The following is a 20,078-nucleotide window of genomic DNA, read 5'->3' as shown; positions in this document are numbered from 1 at the left end:
GTAGAGCCAGCACTAGACACGTGTTGTGGTGGGTGGGGGTTCCTTCCAAGTGTGAACATGGGTCGGGGAAGCGAGCTGCCGCTGCGCTGTTACCCTCAGTCATCATCTCAATCAAAATAAAAATACGGCCCAGAATAAAAAACAAACAAAATTTTAAAAATATGTCACACTGTTGTCAGTCTGTCGCGGCACACCTGAGGATCGCTCACGGTACACTAGTGTGCCATGGCACACTGGTTGAAAAACACTGAGCTATATAATAACTTATCAACCAAGTCTAAGGGGCTGATTTATTAATGGCCGAATGCATCTTTATCCCTTCAAGCTCACCAGAAACAGGAGTTAAGAAGCAGCGGTCTTAAGACTGCTGCTCCTTAACTCGTCCGTCTGCTCTGAGGCGGCAGACAGCAATCCGCCAGATTGTTGATTGACACCCCCGCAAATCTGCAGGGGACGGCATTGCACAAGCAGTTCACCAGAACTGCTTGTGCAATGATAAATGCCGACAGCGTATGCTGTCGGCATTTATCGATGTCCGTCCGCAGGATAATAAATCGTCCCCTCTATGTTTTTAAACAAATTAACATTGTGTTTGTTGCAATTGTTTTTCAATAGCCAAACTCCGGCCACCACTTGCTTTATTTGAAGGAGTCTTTGAGTCAAGTCATAATGTTAGTATAAAGGGCACAGTTTTACACTTTTTGTATGTTAAATGCAATTAGGGAAAAACATGTAGCAAGGTTAGCCATGCAAAGTGCATTTCAGGTTCTGAGAATGAGAAAATACACAATTATCATAGCTAAATTACATGAAAAGGGGACAAAGTAAATAATGAAAGTATATTGCAAAGTTGTTTTACTATGTATAACTAAACATTTTAGGTGTTTACCTTTAAATATGTCTAGAATTAAAAGATTCTCAATTCTCCCAAGCACAAAAAAATCAGATCCAGGAAATTCTCAGGAGCCGCTGGTTCTATAAAATATGAAAGGTTTACCCCGTTATTTATTAATAGGAATACAAAATCACGGCTAAAGGGAAACTGACAAATGAATTAGACGGGGAATACAGTGAAAATGTTACACAGCTGCTGTTATATATCTTTTATAAAATTATGCATATCCTATAATATAAAATGCCAAGTTTGTTTGTCCAGAGCTGTCATGCACAGTAGAGACAGAGCGAGGACAAACACACCTAGCCTTAGGGTCTACCTGATCTTCTGTCTGCGTGAGAATGGTGGGCGGGGCCAGAGCGGGTGTGACTGGGGTGAGGCCAGCCGGGATGGGGATGGGAGTGGGCATGACCGGGTGGGAGTAGGCGTGGTCGCGCTCGTGCGTGAGAGACAGATTAAAAGAGAGTTGGGAGAGAGAGATTAAAAGAGAGTTGGGAGAGAGATTGTAAGAGAGTTGGAAGAAAGAGCGCAAAAGAGAGGGGAGAGAGAGCAAAAGGGGGGGAAGAGAGCTCAAAAAAGAGGGGGAGAGAAAGCAAAAGAGAGGGGGAGAGAGAGCACAAAAGAGGGGAGAGAGAGCAAAAGAGAGGGGAAAGAGAGCAAAAGAAAGAGGAGAGAGAGAGCAAAAGAGTGGGGAGAGACAGCAAAAGAGAGGAGAGAGAGAGAGCAAAAGAGTGGGGAGAGACAGCAAAAGAGAGGGGGGAGAGAGAAAGCAAAAGAGGGGGGGAGAGCAAAATAGAGGGGGAGAGGGAGAGCAAAAGAGAGGGGGAGAGCGCAAAAGAGAGGGGGAGATTGCGCAAAAGAGAAGTGGAGAGAGCACAAAAGAGAGGAGGAGAGAGCAAAGGAGAGGGGGAGAGAGCAAAAGAGAGGGGGAGAGAGAGCGTAAAAAGAGAGGGGAGAGAGATCAAAATATAGGGGGAGAGAGAACAAAAGAGAGGGGAAAGAGAGCAAATGAGAGGGGAGTGAGAGCAAAATAGAGGGGAGAGAGAGACTGCAAAAGAGAAGGAGGAAAGAGAAAGAGCAAAAGAGAGGGCAGAGAGAGAGCAAAAAAGAGGGGGAGAGAGAGAGCAAATGAGAGGGGGAGAGAGAAAGAGCAAAAGAGAGGGAGAGAAAGAGAGAGCAAAAGAGAGGGGAGAGAGAGCAAAAGAGAGGGGGGAGAGAGCAAAAGCAAGGTGGGAGAGAGAGGGCAAAAGAAAGGGAGGAGAGAGAGCAAAAGAGAGGGGGAGAGAGCAAAAGAGAGGGAGAAAGAGAGCAAAAGAGAGGGGAGAGAGAGCAAAAAAGAGGGAGAGAGAGCAAAAGAGAGGGGAGAGAGAGAGAACAAAATAGAGGGGGGAGAGAGCAAAAGCGAGGTGGGAGAGAGAGCGCAAAAGAGAGGGGGGAGAGAGAAAGAGCAAAAGAGAGGGGGAGAGAGAGCAAATGAGAGGGGGAGAGAGAGCAAATGAGAGGGGGGAGAGAGAGAGCAAAAGAGAGGGGGGAGAGAGAAAGAGCAAAAGAGAGGGAGAGAGAGAGAAAATTAGAAGGGGAGAGAGATAGAGAGCAAAAGAGATATGGGGAGAGAGAGTGCAAAAGAGAGAGAGAGCAAAAGAGATGGGGAGAGAGAGCAAAAGAGAGGGGGAGAGAGAGCAAAAGAGAGGGGGAGAGAGAGCAAAAGAGAGGGGAAAGAGAGCAAAAGAGAGGGTAGAAAGAGAGACTGCAAGAAAGGAGGAGAGAGAGAGCAAAAGAGAGGTGGAGAGAGAGAGCAAAAGAGAGGGGGGAGAGAGAGAGAGAGAGAGAGAGAGAGAGAGAGAGCAAAAGAGAGAGGAGAGAGAGCGCAAAAGAGAGGGGGAGAGAGATTAAAAGAGGGTGGGAGAGAGTGAGGGCAAAAGAGAGGGGGGAGAGAGAGAGAGGGCAAAAGAGAGGGGGAGAAAGAGCAAAAGTGAGGGGGGAGAGAGAGGGGGGGAGAGAGAGAAAAAGCAAAAGAGAGGAGAGAGAAGCAAAAGAGAGGGGGGAAAGAGAACAAAAGAGTGGGGGTAGAGAGAGAGCAAAAGAGAGGGGAAAGAGAGCAAATGAGAGGGGAGAGAGAGACTGCAAAAGAGAGGTGGGAGAGAGAAAGAGCAAAAGAGAGGAGGAGAGAGAGAGCAAAAGAGAGAGGGGAGAGAGAGAGCGATCGCAAAAGAGAGGGGAGAGAGAGCATAAGAAAGGAGGAGAGAGAGAGCAAAAGAGTGTGGGGAGAGAGCAGAAAAGAGAGGGGGAGAGAGAGAGTGCAAAAGAGAGGGGAGAGAGAGCAGAAAAGAGAGTGGGAGAGAGAATAAAAGAGGGGGAGAGGGGGAGAGAGAGTGAGAGCAAAATAGAGGGGGGAGAGAGAAAGAGCAAAAGAGGGGGGGAGAGAGAGCAAAAGAGAGGGGGAGGGAGAGCAAAAGAGAGGGGGGAGAGAGAGAAAAAGAGATGTGGAGAGAGAGAGCAAAAGAGAGGGGGAGAGAGAGAGCAAAAGAGAGTGGGAGAGAGCAAAATAGAGGGGGAGAGAAAGCGAAAGAGTGGGAGTAGAGAGAGAGCAAAAGAGAGGGGGGAAAGAGAGCAAAAGAGAGGGGAGAGAGAGAGACTGCAAAAGACAGGGGGAGAGAGAAAGAGCAAAAGAGAGGAGGAGAGAGAGAGCAAAAGAGAGGGAGGAGAGAGAGAGCACAAAAGAGAGGGGGAGAGAGCGCAAAAGAGAGGGGGGAGAGAGCGCAAAAGAGAGGAGGAGAGAGAGAGCAAAAGAGAGGGGAGAGAGAGAGACTGCAAAAGAGAGGGGGAGAGAGAAAGAGCAAAAGAGAGGAGGAGAGAGAGAGCAAAAGAGAGGGAGGAGAGAGAGAGCACAAAAGAGAGGGGGAGAGAGCGCAAAAGAGAGGGGGGAGAGAGAGAGCGCAAAAGAGAGGGGGGAGAGAGAAAGAGCAAAAGAGAGGGGAGAGGGAGAGCAAAAGAGAGGGGGGGGAGAGCAAAAGCGAGGTGGGAGAGAGAGCGTGAGAGACAGATTAAAAGAGAGTTGGGAGAGAGAGATTAAAAGAGAGTTGGGAGAGAGATTGAAAGAGAGTTGGGAGAAAGAGCGCAAAAGAGAGGGGAGAGAGAGCAAAAGGGGGGAAGAGAGCTCAAAAAAGAGGGGGAGAGAAAGCAAAAGAGAGGTGGAGAGAGAGTGCAAAAGAGAGGGGAGAAAGAGCACAAAAGAGAGGGGGAGAGAGATTAAAAGAGGGGGGAGAGGGGGAAAGAGAGTGAGAGCAAAAGAGAGGAGGAGAGAGAGAGCAAAAGAGAGGGAGGAGAGAGAGAGCACAAAAGAGAGGGGGAGAGAGCGCAAAAGAGAGGGGGGAGAGAGAGAGCGCAAAAGAGAGGGGGGAGAGAGAAAGAGCAAAAGAGAGGGGAGAGGGAGAGCAAAAGAGAGGGGGGAGAGAGCAAAAGCGAGGTGGGAGAGAGAGCGCGAGAGACAGATTAAAAGAGAGTTGGGAGAGAGAGATTAAAAGAGAGTTGGGAGAGAGATTGAAAGAGAGTTGGGAGAAAGAGCGCAAAAGAGAGGGGAGAGAGAGCAAAAGGGGGGAAGAGAGCTCAAAAAAGAGGGGGGAGAGAAAGCAAAAGAGAGGTGGAGAGAGAGTGCAAAAGAGAGGGGAGAAAGAGCGCAAAAGAGAGGGGGGAGAGAGATTAAAAGAGGGGGAGAGAGAGTGAGAGCAAAAGAGAGGGGGGAGAGAGAGAGAGGGCAAAAGAGAGGGGGGAGAGAGAAAGAGCAAAAGAGAGGGGGAGAGAGAGCAAATGAGAGGGGTAGAGAGAGCAAAAGAGAGGGGGAGAGAGAGAAAAAGAGATGTGGAGAGAGAGAGCAAAAGAGAGGGGGGAGAGAGAGCAAAATAGAGGGGGAGATAAAGCGAAAGGGAGGGGGGAGAGAGACAGAGTTCAAAAGAGAGGGGGAGAGAAAGAGCAAAAGAGAGGGGGAGAGAAAGAGAGCAAAAGAGAGGGGGAGAGAGAAAGAGCAAAAGAGAGGGGGAGAGAGAGAGAAAGAGCAAAAGAGAGGGGGAGAGAGATTAAAAGAGGGGGGAGAGTGCAAAAGAGAGGGGGAGAGAGAGAGCGCAAAAGAGAAGTGGAGAGAGCACAAAAGAGAGGGGGAGAGAGCAAAAGAGAGGGGGAGAGATAGCGTAAAAGAGAGGGGAGAGAGATCAAAAGATAGGGGAGAGAGCAAAAGAGAGGGGAAAGAGAGCAAAAGAGAGGGGAGAGAGAGCAAAAGAGAGGGGAGAGAGAGCAAAACAGAGGGGAGAGAGAGAGACTGCAAAAGAGAAGGAGGAGAGAGAAAGAGCAAAAGAGAGGGGGGAGAGAGAGCAAATGAGAGGGGGGAGAGAGAGAGAACAAAAGAGAGGGAGGAGAGAGAGCAAATGAAAGGGGGGAGAGAGAGAGCAAAAGAGAGAGGGGAGAAAGAGAGCAAAAGAGAGGGGGGAGAGAGAAAGAACAAAAGAGAGGGGGAGAGAGAGAAAAAGCAAAAGAGAGGGGAGAGAGAGAGCAAAAGAGAGGGGGGAGTGAGCAAAAGCGAGGTGGGAGAGAGAGAGCAAAAGAGAGGGGGAGAGAGCAAAAGAGTGGGGGAGAGAGCAAAGAGGGAGAAAGAGAGCAAAAGAGAGGGGAGAGAGAGCAAAAGAGAGGGGGGAGAGAGAGCAAAAGAGAGGGGGCAGAGAGCAAAAGCGAGGTGGGAGAGAGAGCGCAAAAGATAGGGGGAGAGAGAGAAAGAGCAAAAGAGAGGGGGAGAGAGAGAAAGAGCAAAAGAGAGGGGGAGAGAGAGCAAATGAGAGGGGGGAGAGAGAGTTCAAAAGAGAGGGGGAGAGAAAGAGAGCAAAAGAGAGGGGGAGAGAACGAGAGCAAAAGAGAGGGGGGAGAGAGAAAGAGCAAAAGAGAGAGAGAAAGAGCAAAAGAGAGGGAGAAAGAGAGAAAATGAGAGGGGGAGAGAGAGAGAGAGAGAGAGAGAGAGAGAGAGAGAGAGAGAGAGAGAGAGAGAGCAAAAGCGAGGTGGGAGAGAGAGTGCAAAAGAGAGAGAGCAAAAGAGAGGGGGAGAAAGAGAGTTCAAAAGAGAGGGGGAGAGAGAGTAAAAGAGAGGGGAAGAGAGAGCAAAAGAGAGGGGGAGAGAGAGCAAAAGAGAGGGGAAAGAGAGCAAAAGAGAGGGGAAAGAGAGCAAAAGAGAGGGGAGAAAGAGAGAGTGCAAAAGAGAGGGGGAGAGAGAGAGTTCAAAAGAGAGGGGGAGAGAGCGCAAAAGAGAGGAGGAGAAAAAGAGCAAAAGAGAGGGGGAGGGAGAGAGCAAAAGAGAGGGGGAGAGAGAGCAAAAGAGAGGGGGGAGAGAGAGCAAAAGAGAGAGGAGAGAGCACGCAAAAGAGAGGGGGAGAGAGATTAAAAGAGGGGGGAGAGAGAGTGAGGGCAAAAGAGAGGGGGGAGAGAGAGAGGGCAAAAGAGAGGTTGGGAGAAAGAGCTAGTGAGGGGGGAGAGAGAGGAAAAGAGAGGGGGAGAAAGAGAGCAAAGGAGAGGGGGAGAGAGAGAAAAAGCAAAAGAGAGGGGGAATGAGAACAAAAGAGTGGGGGTAGAGAGAGAGCAAAAGAGAGGGGAAAGAGAGCAGAAGAGAGGGGAGAGAGAGACTGCAAAAGAGTGGGGGAGAGAGAAAGAGCAAAAGAGAGGAGGAGAGAGCAAAAGAGAGTGGGGAGAGAGAGAGCGAGCGCAAAAGAGAGGGGAGAGAGAGCAAAAGAGAGGAGGAGAGAGAGAGCAAAATAGAGGGGGCAGAGAGCGGAAAAGAGAGGGGAGATAGAGAGAGTGCAAAAGAGAGGGGAGAGAGAGAGCACAAAAGAGAGTGGGAGAGAGAATAAAAGAGGGGGGAGAGGGGGAGGGAGAGTGAGAGCAAAAGAGAGGGGGAGAGAGAGAGGGCAGAAGAGAGGGGGGAGAGAGAAAGAGCAAAAGAGAGGGGGAGAGAGAGAGCAAAAGAGAGGGGGAGAGAGAGCAAAAGAGGGGGGAGAGAGAGAAAAAGAGAGGGGGAGAGAGAGCAAAAGAGAGGGGGAGAGAGAGAGCAAAATAGAGGGGGGAGAGAAAGCGAGAGAGTGGGGTAGAGAGAGAGCAAAAGAGAGGGGGGAGAGAGAGCAAAAGGGAGGGGAAAGAGAGCAAAAGAGAGGGGAGAGAGAGACTGCAAAAGAGAGGGGGAGAGAGAAAGAGCAAAAGAGAGGAGGAGAGAGAGAGAGAGCAAAAGAGAGGAGGAGAGAGAGAGCAAAAGAGAGGGGGGAGAGAGAGAGCGCAAAAAAGAGGGGGAGAGAGTGCAAAAGAGAAGGGGGAGAGAGAGAGCGCAAAAGAGAGGGGGGAGAGAGATTAAAAAAGGGGGGAGAGGGGGAGAGAGTGAGAGCAAAAGAGAGGGGAGGAGAGAGAGGGCAAAAGAGAGGGGGGAGAGAGAGCAAAATAGAGGGGGGAGAGAGAGCAAAAGAGAGGGGGAAGAGAAAGAAAAAGAGAGGGGGAGAGAGAGCAAAAGAGAGGGGGAAGAGAGAGAAAAAGAGAGGGGGAGAGAGAGCAAAAGAGGGGGAGAGAGAGAGCAAAAGAGAGGGGGAGAGAGAGGAAAAGCAAAAGAGAAGGAGAGAGAGAGCAAAAGAGTGGAGGTAGAAAGAGAGCAAAATAGAGGGGGGGAGAAAGAGCAAAAGAGATGCGGCGAGAGAGAGAGCAAAAAAGAGGGGGGAGAGAGAGCAAAAGAGAGAGAGAGCAAAATAGAAAAGAGAGGGGAGAGATGTAGCAAAGTAGAGGGGGGAGATAGAGCGCAAAAGAGAAGGGGAGAGAGCGCAAAAGAGAGGGGGGAGAGAGATTAAAAGAGGGGAGGAGATAGAGAGGGCAAAAGAGAGGGGGGAGAGCGTGCAAAAGAGGGGGAAAGAGAGCAAAAGAGAGGGGGAGAGAAAGCAAAAGAAAGGGGAGAGAGATAGAAAAAGAGAGGGGGGAGAGAGTGCAAAAGAGGGGGAGAAAGAGAGCAAAAGAGATGGGGAGAGAGAGAGCAAAAGAGAGGGGGAGAGAGAGAAAAAGCAAAAGAGAGGGGGAAAGAGAGAAAAAGAGTGGGGGTAGAGAGAGAGAGCAAAAGAGAGGGGGAGAGAGAGAGAGCAAAAGAGAGGGGGAGAGAGCGCAAAAGAGAGGGGGAGAGAGAGAGAAAAAAAGAGGGGGGGGAGAGAGCAAAAGAGAGGGGGAGAGAGAGTAAGAAAGAGGGGGGAGGGAGAGAGGGAGGGAGCAAAATAGAGGGTGAGAGAGAGCAAAAGAGGGGGAGAGAGAGAGCAAAAGAGAGGGAGGAAAGAGAGAGCCAAAGAGAGGGGAGAGAGCGCAAAAGAAAGGGGTAAGAGACAGACCAAGAGAGGGGGGAGAGAGAGAGCAAGATAGAAGAGAGAGAGCAAGAGAGGGGGAGATAGAGAGCAAAAGAGGGGGGAGAGAGAGAGCAAAAGATAGGGAGAGAGAGAGGAAAAGAGAGGGGGGAGAGAGAAAAAGAGATGGGGAGAGAGATTAAAAGAGAGGGGGAGAGAGAGAGCAAAAGAGAGGGGGAGAGAGAGCAAAAGAGAGGGGGGGAAGAGAGAGCAAAAGAGAGGGGAGAGAGTGCAAAAGAGAGAGGGAAGAGACAGAGCAAGAGAGGGGGTAGAGAGAGAGAGCAAGAGAGAAGAGAGAGAGCAAGAGAGGGGGGAGTGAAAGAGCAAAAGAGAGGGGGAGAGAGAGAGTAAAAGAGAGGGGGAGAGAGAGAGCAAACGAGAGGGGGAGAAAGAGCAAAAGAGAGGGGGGGAGAGAGAGAAAAAGAGAAGGGGGAGAGAGAGCAAAAGAGAGGGGGAGAGAGAGAGAGCAAAAGAGAGGGGGGGAGAGAGAGAGAGAGAGAGAGAGAGAGAGAAAAAAAGAGGGGGGAGAGGGAGCAAAATAGAGGGGGGAGAGAGAAAGAGCAAAAGAGGGGGGAGAGAGAAAAAGAGAGAGAGAAAATGCAAAAGAGAGGGGGAGAGAGAGAGCAAAAGAGAGGGGGAGAGAGAAAAAGAGAGGGGTAGAGAGAGAGAGAGCAAAAGAGAGGCAGAGAGAGAGAGAGCAAAAAAGAGGGGGGGAGAGCAAAAGAGATGGGGAGAGAGAGAGTAAAAAAGAGAGGGGGAGAGGGAGCAAAATAGAGGGGGGAGAGAGAAAGAGCAAAAGAGGGGGGAGAGAGAAAAAGAGAGAGTGAGAAATCGCAAAAGAGAGGGGAGAGAGAGAGCAAAAGAGAGGGGAGAGAGAGCAAAAGAGAGGGGTAGAGAGAGAGAGAGCAAAAGAGAGGCAGAGAGAGAGAGAGCAAAAAAGAGGGGGAGAGCAAACGAGATGGGGAGAGAGAGAGTAAAAAAGAGGGGGGGGGAGAGGGAGCAAAATAGAGGGGGAGAGAGAAAGAGCAAAAGAGGGGGGAGATAGAGAGAGAGCAAAAGAGAGGGGGAAAGAGAGAGCAAAATAGAGGGGGAAAGAGAGAGCAAGAGAGAGAGCAAGAGAGGGGGAGAGAGAAAGAGCAAGAGAGGGGGGAGAGAGAGCAAAAGAGAGGAGGGAGAGAGAGAGCAAAAGAGAGGAGGGAGAGAGAGAGCAAAAGAGAGGGGGAGAGAGAGCGCAAAAGAGAGGGGGAAAGAGTGCAAAAGAGGATGGGGAGAGAGTGCTAAAGAGAGGGGGAGAGAGAGCAAAAGAGAGGGGGAGAGAGAGCAAGAGGGGGTAGAGAGAGCAAAAGAGAGGAGGGAGAGAGAGAGCAAGAGGTGGGTCCGCTGTACTGCAGAAAATGGCCCATGTACATGGGCTTTAGGACTAGTTATGCAATAAAAGCCTTTAAAACTTAATGCTAGTATGATGTGTGTTTGTGTACATGTGTATGTGATGTACTGTATGTGTTTGTGTGTTGAAATTCAAGTGTATGGGGTGTATGCCTTTGTTTCTGTGTGCAAGTGCATGTGTGTAATTGTGTGTGCTTGCACATATGTGTGTTTGTGTGCATGTGTTTGTGTTCAAGTGTATGTGGTGTATGAATTGTTTTTGTGTGTAATTGTATCTGTGTGTGTGTAAGTGGTGTATGAGCGTATGAAAGTGTGTGTGTACATGTGTATTTGATATGTTTATGTATGTGTTGATGTAATGCATGTGTAGTGGTGTATGCAATTGTTTGTATGTGCATGTAGATGTATATGTGTTGTGTGTTTGTATATATTTGTGTATGTTTATGTATATGTGCGTGCATACATTGGGGTCAATTTATCAAATGCCGGGCTGACATGATTCACTGTAACGAATAATGATATTTTCACTTGTCCACTAGTCACGGATGACTTTAAAATTGCAGTGGCCCACTTAGAAATTTGACTTTTTCCTATCTTTAAAGGGACACTGAACCCAATTTTTTTCTTTTGTGATTCAGATAGAGCATGTTATTTTAAGCAACTTTCTAATTTACTCCTATTATCAAATTTTCTTCATTCTTTTGCTATCTTTATTTGAAATGCAAGAATGTAAGTTTAGATGTTGTCCCATTTTTGGTGAACAACCTGGGTAGTTCTTGCTGATTGGTGGATAAGTTCACCCACCAATAAAAAAAGTGCTGTCCATAGTCCTAAACCAAAAAAAAAAAAGCTTAGATGCATTTTTTTCAAATAAAGATAACAAGAACGAAGTAAAATTTATAATAGTAAATTTGAAAGTTGCTTAAAATTGCATGCTCTATCTGAATCACGAAAGAAAAAATTTGGGTTCAGTGTCCCTTTAACATTGGGGTAAATGTATGCCAGGCGGCAGGGCCATCTTTAATATTGACATTTTTTGGCCCCCCCCCATGCAATTTTGCTCTCTACCCTAACATCCCAAAAAACAACTAAATCAATTTATTGTATATTTTTAAAAAAATTATTAGCCCAGCAGTGGATCATCCACTGTTGGGCTAATCATTTTAAAAAAAATGAAATAAATTGCAATATGTGAAACTGGACCTAAGCAATACTAATATGTAAATAAATATATAAATTCCTCCACTGTGGATTAATTTAATATGCTTTTGAATGTGATTCTGGTGTGAGGTTAGCTGGTTAAAGAGATTTAGGGCAGCCAGCCAGCCAACAGGAGCAAAGCAAGGTAAAGACTGAGGAGGAAGCATGGAGGTGCAGACAAATATAAGTTTACTGACTGGAACAGCAGAACTACTATGGGAAGCTGTAAAATCTGAGACAGAGAGAAAAAAAATATAAAAATAAACCTTACCTTAATGTGTGAAGTATCAGCATGACACATTGGGGCCTATCTATCAAGCCAGAAACACGGGCCGTCAAGCTCCTTATCTATCAAGCTCCGTAAGGAGCTTGATGGCCCGTGTTTCTGGTGAGTCTTCAGACTCGCCAGAAACAGCAGTTATGAAGCAGCGGTCACAAAGACTGCTGCTCCATAACCCTGTCCGCCTGCTCTGAGCAGGCGGACAGGAATCGCAACAATTCAACCCGATCGAGTACGATCGGGTTGATTGACACCTCCCTGCTGGCGGCCCATTGGCCGCGAGTCTGCAGGGGGCGGCGTTACACGAGCAGCTCTTGTGAGCTGCTAGTGCAATGTTAAATGCGGAGAGCGTATTGCTCTCCGCATTCAGCGATGTCTTGCGGACCTGATCCGCACTGTCAGATCAGGTCCGCAAGACATTTCTTAAATATGCCTCTATACATCAGCCACAGCAGCACATGTCACTTCTTTGCTAGGAACAAGTTTCCTCTCACCCCGCACTAGACAATGCTTCATGGGGAGGGGCGTGTGTGCACTCACTTATTCTTCCCACTGACACCTTTCTACAAAGTACTGTTCCCCTAACAAACTTCACTTAGTTAATCTTAGATCAGGGCTAAGGGGACCAGCAGACTGGATGCTGTCTGTCCAAGACTGCATGGATACAGTGTGAGAAGAGTCACACAGCCTCAAGACTGAAGAGAGCAGTGTGTGCAGCTGCACAGATGCTCAAATCCTCACGTGCCTGCCACTCCAGCTTTCTGCTGCATGCGCCTACAGTCAGCTCTACCCAGAAACAATCCTCACCACCAGAGCAGTTACCTGGTAACAGTGGTAACCCCAGCAGGACCTTTTCTGATGCAGTGGGATTGGCTGGATGGCGAGTTAAGGCTTAGCATTCACTGCTGCACAGTGCACATCAAAAACAGCAAATGGCACTAGCTTGGCATGTCACATGACACCGTCATGGTCTGGCACAGTTTCTCACAAATAAATATAAGCAGTGAACTTTTAACTGTGACAGTATTAGGTGTGTCCTCCATGTCACATGACATCAGCAGTCTGGCATGAACCAAAAAAAAAAATATATATATATATATTTTTTTAGGACTCCTCAACAAAGACTGGGCCCTGGGCAGCTGCCCCTTTTGCCCTGTGTTAAAGACGGCCCTACCAGGCGGACATGATTCGCTGTCTGCATTTAACATTGCACAAGCTTTTCTTGGGAAATTCTTGTGCAATGTCACCCCCTGCACATTTGTGGCCAATCGGCCGCTAGCAGGGGGTGTCAATCATCCCGATCGTATCTGATCAGGGATGATTGCAGTTCGCTACCTAAAAGGTGTCAGACAAGTTAAGGAGCAGCGATCTTATAACTTAAGTTTCCATTAAGGCCGGAAAGTACGGGCGGAAAAAGCTGTATTCGCTGCTTATTAAATCTCCCCCATTGAGTGGACTAGTAACATTTTTCCTCTGGGCTAGTAGCTTTTAACCCCTGACTAGTGAACCACAGTGATATTTTTTCACCGCTGTATATGTGTATACATATATATTAGTGTAAGTGTGAGAGTCTGTGTGTATGTGAGTGTATGTCTGTGTGTGTATGTGTATCTGCATTTGTGAGAGTGTCTGTCATAGTGTATATGTGTTGGTGTATGTATCTGTCTGTGAGTACCTCTGTGAGTGTGTCTCAGTGTATTTATGTGAATGTCTCTGTGTGTGTCTGTGTCTTAGGGGTCGTTTTAACATTGTGCGGGCGGACGTGATCCGCTGTTTTTTTTTGTTTTTTTTAAAGGGACATTGAACTCATAGAATATATTAGCAAATAAGTACTGCATTGTGAAAAATGTTTTAAAATAATTTAAAACTGTTGAATTTACAAGGTTTTGCAACTCAAAAGCAGATCTTGGTTCACCTGTTTAAAATTCTGCATCCATGTTCCTGGTCTCCTTTTCTTTAGCCAATTAAAAACAAATGTAAATTAACTTCCTCACTGTGCTGACCAGTCACTGTGTGTGTTGCAGGGTCATTTTACTTGAAGGCACTCCAGTCCCTCTGGAGGGTGTGAAATTAACATAAAGAGGTATTATGCAGCAAAAGCAGACAAAGTCAATAATAAGGTAGATTTATTGAGTCTTGTAATGATGTTAAGGGGCCTTTAAAGGGTAATAGATTCAGGAGTAAAGTCTTTACATAAAGCGTGATTGATTAATGGGGTTGATTAAATAAGCATCGGATGCTGCTTTCTATGCCCTAACTTCCGGATCGCCATAAGGCTGCTGCTCCTTAACTTGTCTGCCACCTGTCGGCATTTATCATTGCACAAGCATTTCTAGTGAAATGCTTGTGCAATGTCGCCCCCTGCTCACTGGCGGGCAATGACCAGTAGCAGGGGCTGTCAATCATCCCGATCAAATCGGGATGATTTCAATCCGCCACCTAAAAGGTGGCGGAGAGGTTAAGGAGCAACTGCTTCTTTACTTGCGTTTCAGGTGAGCCTGAAAAGATGGGCCTCCGAACCAGCATCCGCTGCTTCATAAATGGAGCCCATTGAATAAACACTGTGGGGGACTTTAAGAATGCCTGGGATAAGCATAAGGCTATCCTACATACTGATTATTGCCTGGGACTAGCATAAGCATATCCTACATACTGATTAATGCCTGGGATAAGCATAAGGCTATCCTAGGTACTGATTAATGCCTGGGACTAGCATAAGCCTATCCTACATACTGATTAATGCCTGGGATAAGCATAAGGTTATCTTACATACTGATTAATGCCTGGGACAAGCGTAAGGCTATCCTACATACTGATTAATGCCTGGGATAAGCATAAGGTTATCTTACATACTGATTAATGCCTGGGCTAAGCATAGGGCTATCCTACGTACTGATTAATGTCTGGGATAAGCATAAGGCTATCCTACATACTGATTAATGCCTGGGATAAGCATAACGCTATCCTACATACTGATTAATGCCTGGGACTAGCATAAGCATATCCTACATACTGATTAATGCCTGGGATAAGCATAAGGCTATCCTAGGTACTGATTAATGCCTGGGACTAGCATAAGCCTATCCTACATACTGATTAATGTCTGGGATAAGCATAAGGCTATCTTACATACTGATTAATGCCTGGGACAAGCGTAAGGCTATCAGATTCCTACATACTGATTAATGCCTGGGATAAGCATAAGGCTATCTTACGTACTGATTAATGCCTAGGACTAGCATAAGCCTATCCTACATACTGATTAATGCCTGGGATAAGCATAAGGCTATCCTAGGTACTGATTAATGCCTGGGCTAAGCATAAGGCTATCCTACATACTGATTAATGCCTGGGACTAGCATAAGCCTATCCTACATACTGATTAATGCCTGGGATAAGCATAAGGCTATCTTACATACTGATTAATGCCTGGGATAAGCATAAGGCTATCCTACATACTGATTAATGCCTGGGACTAGCATAAGGCTATCCTACATACTGATTAATGCCTGGGATAAGCATAAGGCAGACTTGTTGGGCCTATGGTTCTTATCTGCCATCAAAATCTATGTTTTTAGGATTTATTGAATCTGGGTCAGTGAATGTATATTGCGGTCTTGTGTTATTTGGATTGGAATAGCTGAGAAAAGGAAGCCAAAAATCACAGGATCATGTACGGATTGGAATAGAGACCGTTAAGAAAATAGAATATTACAGATATATATTTCATTAAAAAAAAATATGACTTCTCCCCTTAATCTAGAAATTATATCTTTTTCTCTGCATTAGTCATGATGGGTTTTTTTGGCCAGAATATATCATGCTTAATTTTCTCTTCCTTATCTCCAGGAAAACCCTCCAGGTCAAGATTGTTGATGATGAGGAATACGAAAAACAGGAAAACTTTTACATTATCTTAGAAGAGCCGCGCTGGCTAAAACGAGGGATATCAGGTACACCAGAAATCAATGTATCTACTCTCATTGCTTCAATATCTGCCAAGTAATAAAATAGTTAATCTGTAGCAACAAAGCGAATACTTAATGCTCGTTCTATAATATTGATAGCAGTGGCTTAATCTTTTTGCCTAGTAACCTGCACATGATTACTCTGTTGCCTAGCAACAAATCTCCATGGTAAATTGTTGCTAGCCAGCGTATCAGTGCAGTACACAGATACACTGTCACTTAAACAATAAAACTGTTACTTAGCAACGTGTTGTCTTAAAGGGATGCAAACATGTGTATGAGGGGTTAAACCCATTCTATTATGTCTAGTGATATAATGCATATATCCGCCCTAAAGAGCTGTTATGGTATAATTAGGGACCTGCCTATCTCAAAAAGCTAACAATCTATTTGTATAATCGGAGATGCTGCCACAAATAGCTTAAAACAGTCTAGAGATATCATGCAATGCTTCTGCTACAGAATCGCAGTCTTGTGATATAATGCAATGCTTATGCTATAGAGCCACAGTCTAATGATATAATGCAATGCTTCTGCTACAGAGTCACAGTCTAATGATATAATGCAATGCTTATGCTATAGAGCCACGGTCTAGTGATATAATGCAATGATTCTGCTACAGAGTCGCAGTCTAGTGATATAATGCAATGCTTATGCTATAGAGCCACAGTCTAATGATATAATGCAATGATTCTGCTACAGAGTCGCAGTCTAGTGATATAATGCAATGCTTATGCTATAGAGCCACGGTCTAGTGATATAATGCAATGATTCTGCTACAGAGTCGCAGTCTAGTGATATAATGCAATGCTTATGCTATAGAGCCACAGTCTAATGATATAATGCAATGATTCTGCTACAGAGTCGCAGTCTAGTGATATAATGCAATGCTTATGCTATAGAGCCACGGTCTAGTGATATAATGCAATGATTCTGCTACAGAGTCGCAGTCTAGTGATATAATGCAATGCTTATGCTATAGAGCCACAGTCTAATGATATAATGCAATGCTTCTGCTGCAGAGTCACAGTCTAGTGATATAATGCAATGCTTATGCTATAGAGCCACAGTCTAGTGATATAATGCAATGCTTATGCTATAGAGCCACAGTCTAATGATATAATGCAATGCTTATGCTATAGAGCCACAGTCTAGTGATATAATGCAATGCTTCTGCTATAGAGTCGCAGTCTAGTGATATAATGCAATGCTTATGCTATAAAGCCACAGTCTAGTGATATAATGCAATGCTTCTGCTACAGTGTCACAGTCTAGTGATATAATGCAATGCTTATGCTATAGAGCCACAGTTATTATTATTATTATTATTATTATTATTATTATTTTCGGTTATTTGTAGAGCGCCAACAGATTCCACAGCTTTATTAACAAAGGTGGAGTACAACAAAACAGTCATAGGGATCAAATGGGTAAAGGGCCCTGCCAAGAGTTGCACTGTTGTAGTCAGCGCTTGAGAAGGTGATCAACAAACAGCTAGCTGGACTCTTAAGCTTACATGCTAAGGGGGTTCAGGGGATAGCAATGGAGGAGAGGAACTGGTATAAAGAAAGGTTAGCGTAGGTTGTATGCATCCCTGAACAGTAGAGTCTTTAGGGAGCACTTGAAGCTTTTAAAACTAGAAGAGAGTCTTGTGGAGCGAGGCAGAGAGTTCCACAAGGTGGGAGCCAGTCTGGAGAAGTCCTGTAAACGGGAGTGTGATGAGGTGACAAGAGAGGAGGAGAGTAGGAGGTTGTGAGCAGAGCGAAGGGGACGGGAGGGAGAGTATCTGGAAACAAGGTCTGAGATATAGGGGGGAGCAGTGCAGTTGAGGGCTTTGTATGTCAGAGTGAGAATTTTGTGTTTGATCCTAGAGGCAAGAGGAAGCCAGTGAAGAGATTGGCAGAGAGGTGCAGCAGATGAAGAGCGACTTGTAAGGAAGATGAGTCTGGCAGAGGCATTCATTAAGGATTGTAAAGGAGCTAGGCGGTAGGTGGGGAGACCAGAGAGGACAGAGTTGCAGTAATCGAGGCGGGAGAGGATGAGAGAGTGGATTAAAATCTTAGTTGTGTCTTGTTTAACCAAATGTCTAATTTTAGAGATGTTTTTAAGGTGGAAGTGACAGGCTTTAGCCAAAGACTGAATGTGAGGAGTGAAAGAAAGATCTGAGTCAAATGTGACCCCGAGACATCGGGCATGTAGGGGTAATGATGGAGTTGTCAACAGTTATAGAGAGATTGGGGGTGGAGAGTTTAGAAGAAGGGGGGAAAATAAGGAGCTCAGTTTTGGAGAGATTTAGCTTGAGGTAATGAGAGGACATCCAGTTGGAGATGTGAGAAAGACAGTTAGTGACACGGGTTAGCAAGGAAGGAGAAAGGTCTGGTGCAGAGAAGTAGATTTGGGTGTCATCGGCATACAAATGATATTGTAAACCGTGGGACTTTATTAGGGAACCTAGGGATGACGTGTAGATTGAGAAGAGAAGGGGCCGAGGACAGAGCCTTGCGGCACTCCGACAGAAAGTGGTGACGGGGCAGAGGAGGCCCCAGAGAAGGCTACACTAAAGGTACGGTTTGACAGGTAGGAAGAGAGCCACAAGAGGGCTGTGTCACATATGCCGAAGTATTGGAGTGTTTGGAGCAAGAGAGGGTGGTCAACAGTGTCAAAGGCTGTGGACAGATCAAGGAGGATAAGCAGAGAGAAGTGGCCTTTTGATTTTGCTGTAAGTAGGTCATTGGTAACCTTAACAATTGCTGTCTCTGTGGAGTGATGGGGACAAAATCCAGATTGCAATGGGTCAAGGAGGGAGTTTATTGTAAGGAAATGGGATAGGCGTGCATAAGCTAGTTTTTCAAGAAGCTTTGATGCAAGAGGGAGGAGGGAAATAGGGCGGTAGTTGGATGGGGAGGTAGGATCAAGGGAAGGTTTTTTGAGGATAAGTGTGACCAGTGCATGTTTCAGCGATGAGGGAAATATACCGGTGCTGAAGGAGAGGTTGAAAGTGTGTGTGAGTATAAGGGTAAGGGTGGCAGAGAGGGAAGGAGTAGCTGTGAGGGGATAGGGTCAAGGGGACAGGTAGTGAGGTGAGAGCGCAGTATAAGTGCCGAAACTTCTTCCTTAGTAACAGGGGAGAATGAGCTAAGTTTAAGTTTATGTGGGTTGTGGTTGATTGAGAGCATTTGAGGGGGTGAGAGAATGGAATTATGTTGAGAGCTGATTTTATTTCTGATGGAGTTGATTTTGTTATTGAAGTGGTTGGCAAAGTCTTGAGCTGACAGAGAAGTTGTATTAGGAGGTGGGGGAGGGCGGAGAAGAGTATTGAAAGTGGAGAACAAATGTTTTGGGTTTGAAGAAAGATTAGAGATAAGAGTAGAGAAGTAGTGTTGCTTATGGAAATTAAGGGCAGAGTAGTAGGAGTTCAAGATAAATTTGTAGTGTTGAAAATCAGCTGAACTCCTAGATTTTCTCCAGTGATGCTCAGCAGTACGGGAACATCTGCGTAGGTATTGTGTCAGAGGAGTATGCCAGGGCTGAGGATGAGTGTTTGATTTCCGAGCTATGGTAAGAGGGGCGAGATTGTCAAGGACGGATGTAAGGAATTATAGTGGCAGATAGATTGGTCAGGGCATGAAAAGGAGGAGAAGGATGAGAGGAGAGGTTTGAGTGAATTAGAAAGCTGTTGTTGATCTAATGACGTAATGCTTCTGTGAAGCTTGGTGTGAGGAGCAGAAGGAGGGATAGTTGTAGGGAGGGATGATATGTTGCAAGTAAGGAGATGGTGGTCAGAAAGAAGAAAAGTGGAGTTTGTGAAGTTTGAGAGGGTGCATCGATAGCTAAAGATCAGGTCAAGGGAGTGACCATCTTTGTGAGTGGGAGAATCAGTCCATTGTGACAAACCAAAAGAGGAAGTGAGTTGCAGAAGTTGTTTTGCAGAGGAGGCAGTGGAATTGTCAAGAGGGATGTTGAAGTCACCAAGAATGAGGGAAGAGGTGTCTGAGGAAAGGAAGTATGGTAGCCAGGCAGCCAAGTGATCTAGAAATTTAGTTGAGGAGCCAGGAGGATGGTATATGACTGCAACACGTATAGAAAGAGGAGAGAATAAGCAAATCATGTGGGTTTCGAATGAGGAAAATGTGAGGGAAGAGATGGGATGTATTTGTTGAAAGGTGCAACGAGAGGAAAGTAAAATACCTACACCACCTCCTTGTCTATTACCAGACCTAGGAGTGTGGCTGAAGTGGAGACCCCCATGTGACAGAGCAGCAGTGGATGCTGTGTCTAGGGGAGAGAGACAGGTTTCTGTTAGGGCCAGAAGGTTGAGGGAGTGGGAGATAAAGAGGTCATGTATAGAAGTGAGTTTGTTGCAAACAGAGCATGAGTTCCAAAGTGCACAAATGAAAGGGGAAGTGGCTTTTGATGCAAGAGGAATGTGAGAAAGGTTGTCAGAGTTTTATTTTTTGAGTCTTTGGGATGGTATACATGGATGTGCACGGCTAGGCAGTTGTTGGGGACCAGGATTAGGGGAGATGTCACCAGCAGTTAGTAGAAGCAAGAGGGAGAGTGACATAAGATGAGATACAGATTTGCAGTAGTGAGACTGCTTTTGAGACAAGGTGCAGGGGGGAGAGTGTTTAGGAATAGGTAAAGTTCATGAGTACAAAAGTAAGGTGAGTTTAAGAGAGATGGGCTAATTAATAGTGCAGGTGGAGAGGGAGAAGGAGTAATTGAATAAAGTAGTTTGTTATAGAGACAGAATTCAGCAAAAAGGAATAAGAAGATATTAGGCATTTTTACAAAAGAGGGAACCAGCTAAACACATAAGGCACAGTATTACAGTAGCAATTGCATTTGAAAACAGTAAGGTATATCAAACATAATATTACAAAGGTACCTGCCTTTTTCTTGCCCCTTGCCCAATCCTTGTTCCATTCTTGTATAATTCTATTGCTAGTGCAATAAAT

At 46.0% G+C, this 20,078-nt stretch overlaps 1 protein-coding gene across 2 annotated transcripts in view; it reads left to right on the top strand.

The window, feature by feature from the left end:
- The window catches only part of SLC8A2 (solute carrier family 8 member A2), a 253,348-nt gene that overhangs the window by 153,140 nt on the left and 80,130 nt on the right, over positions 1-20,078 (top strand). For both annotated transcript variants that reach the window (XM_053689092.1, XM_053689091.1), the window contains exon 2: positions 15,002-15,105. In XM_053689092.1, the coding sequence (XP_053545067.1) occupies positions 15,002-15,105 (104 nt within the window). The remainder of the gene's footprint in view (positions 1-15,001; positions 15,106-20,078) is intronic.

This window comes from Bombina bombina, chromosome 7, assembly GCF_027579735.1.
Source record: "Bombina bombina isolate aBomBom1 chromosome 7, aBomBom1.pri, whole genome shotgun sequence".
In the NCBI taxonomy this organism is placed as follows: domain Eukaryota; kingdom Metazoa; phylum Chordata; class Amphibia; order Anura; family Bombinatoridae; genus Bombina; species Bombina bombina.
This window is presented reverse-complemented; position numbering and strand designations above follow the sequence as displayed.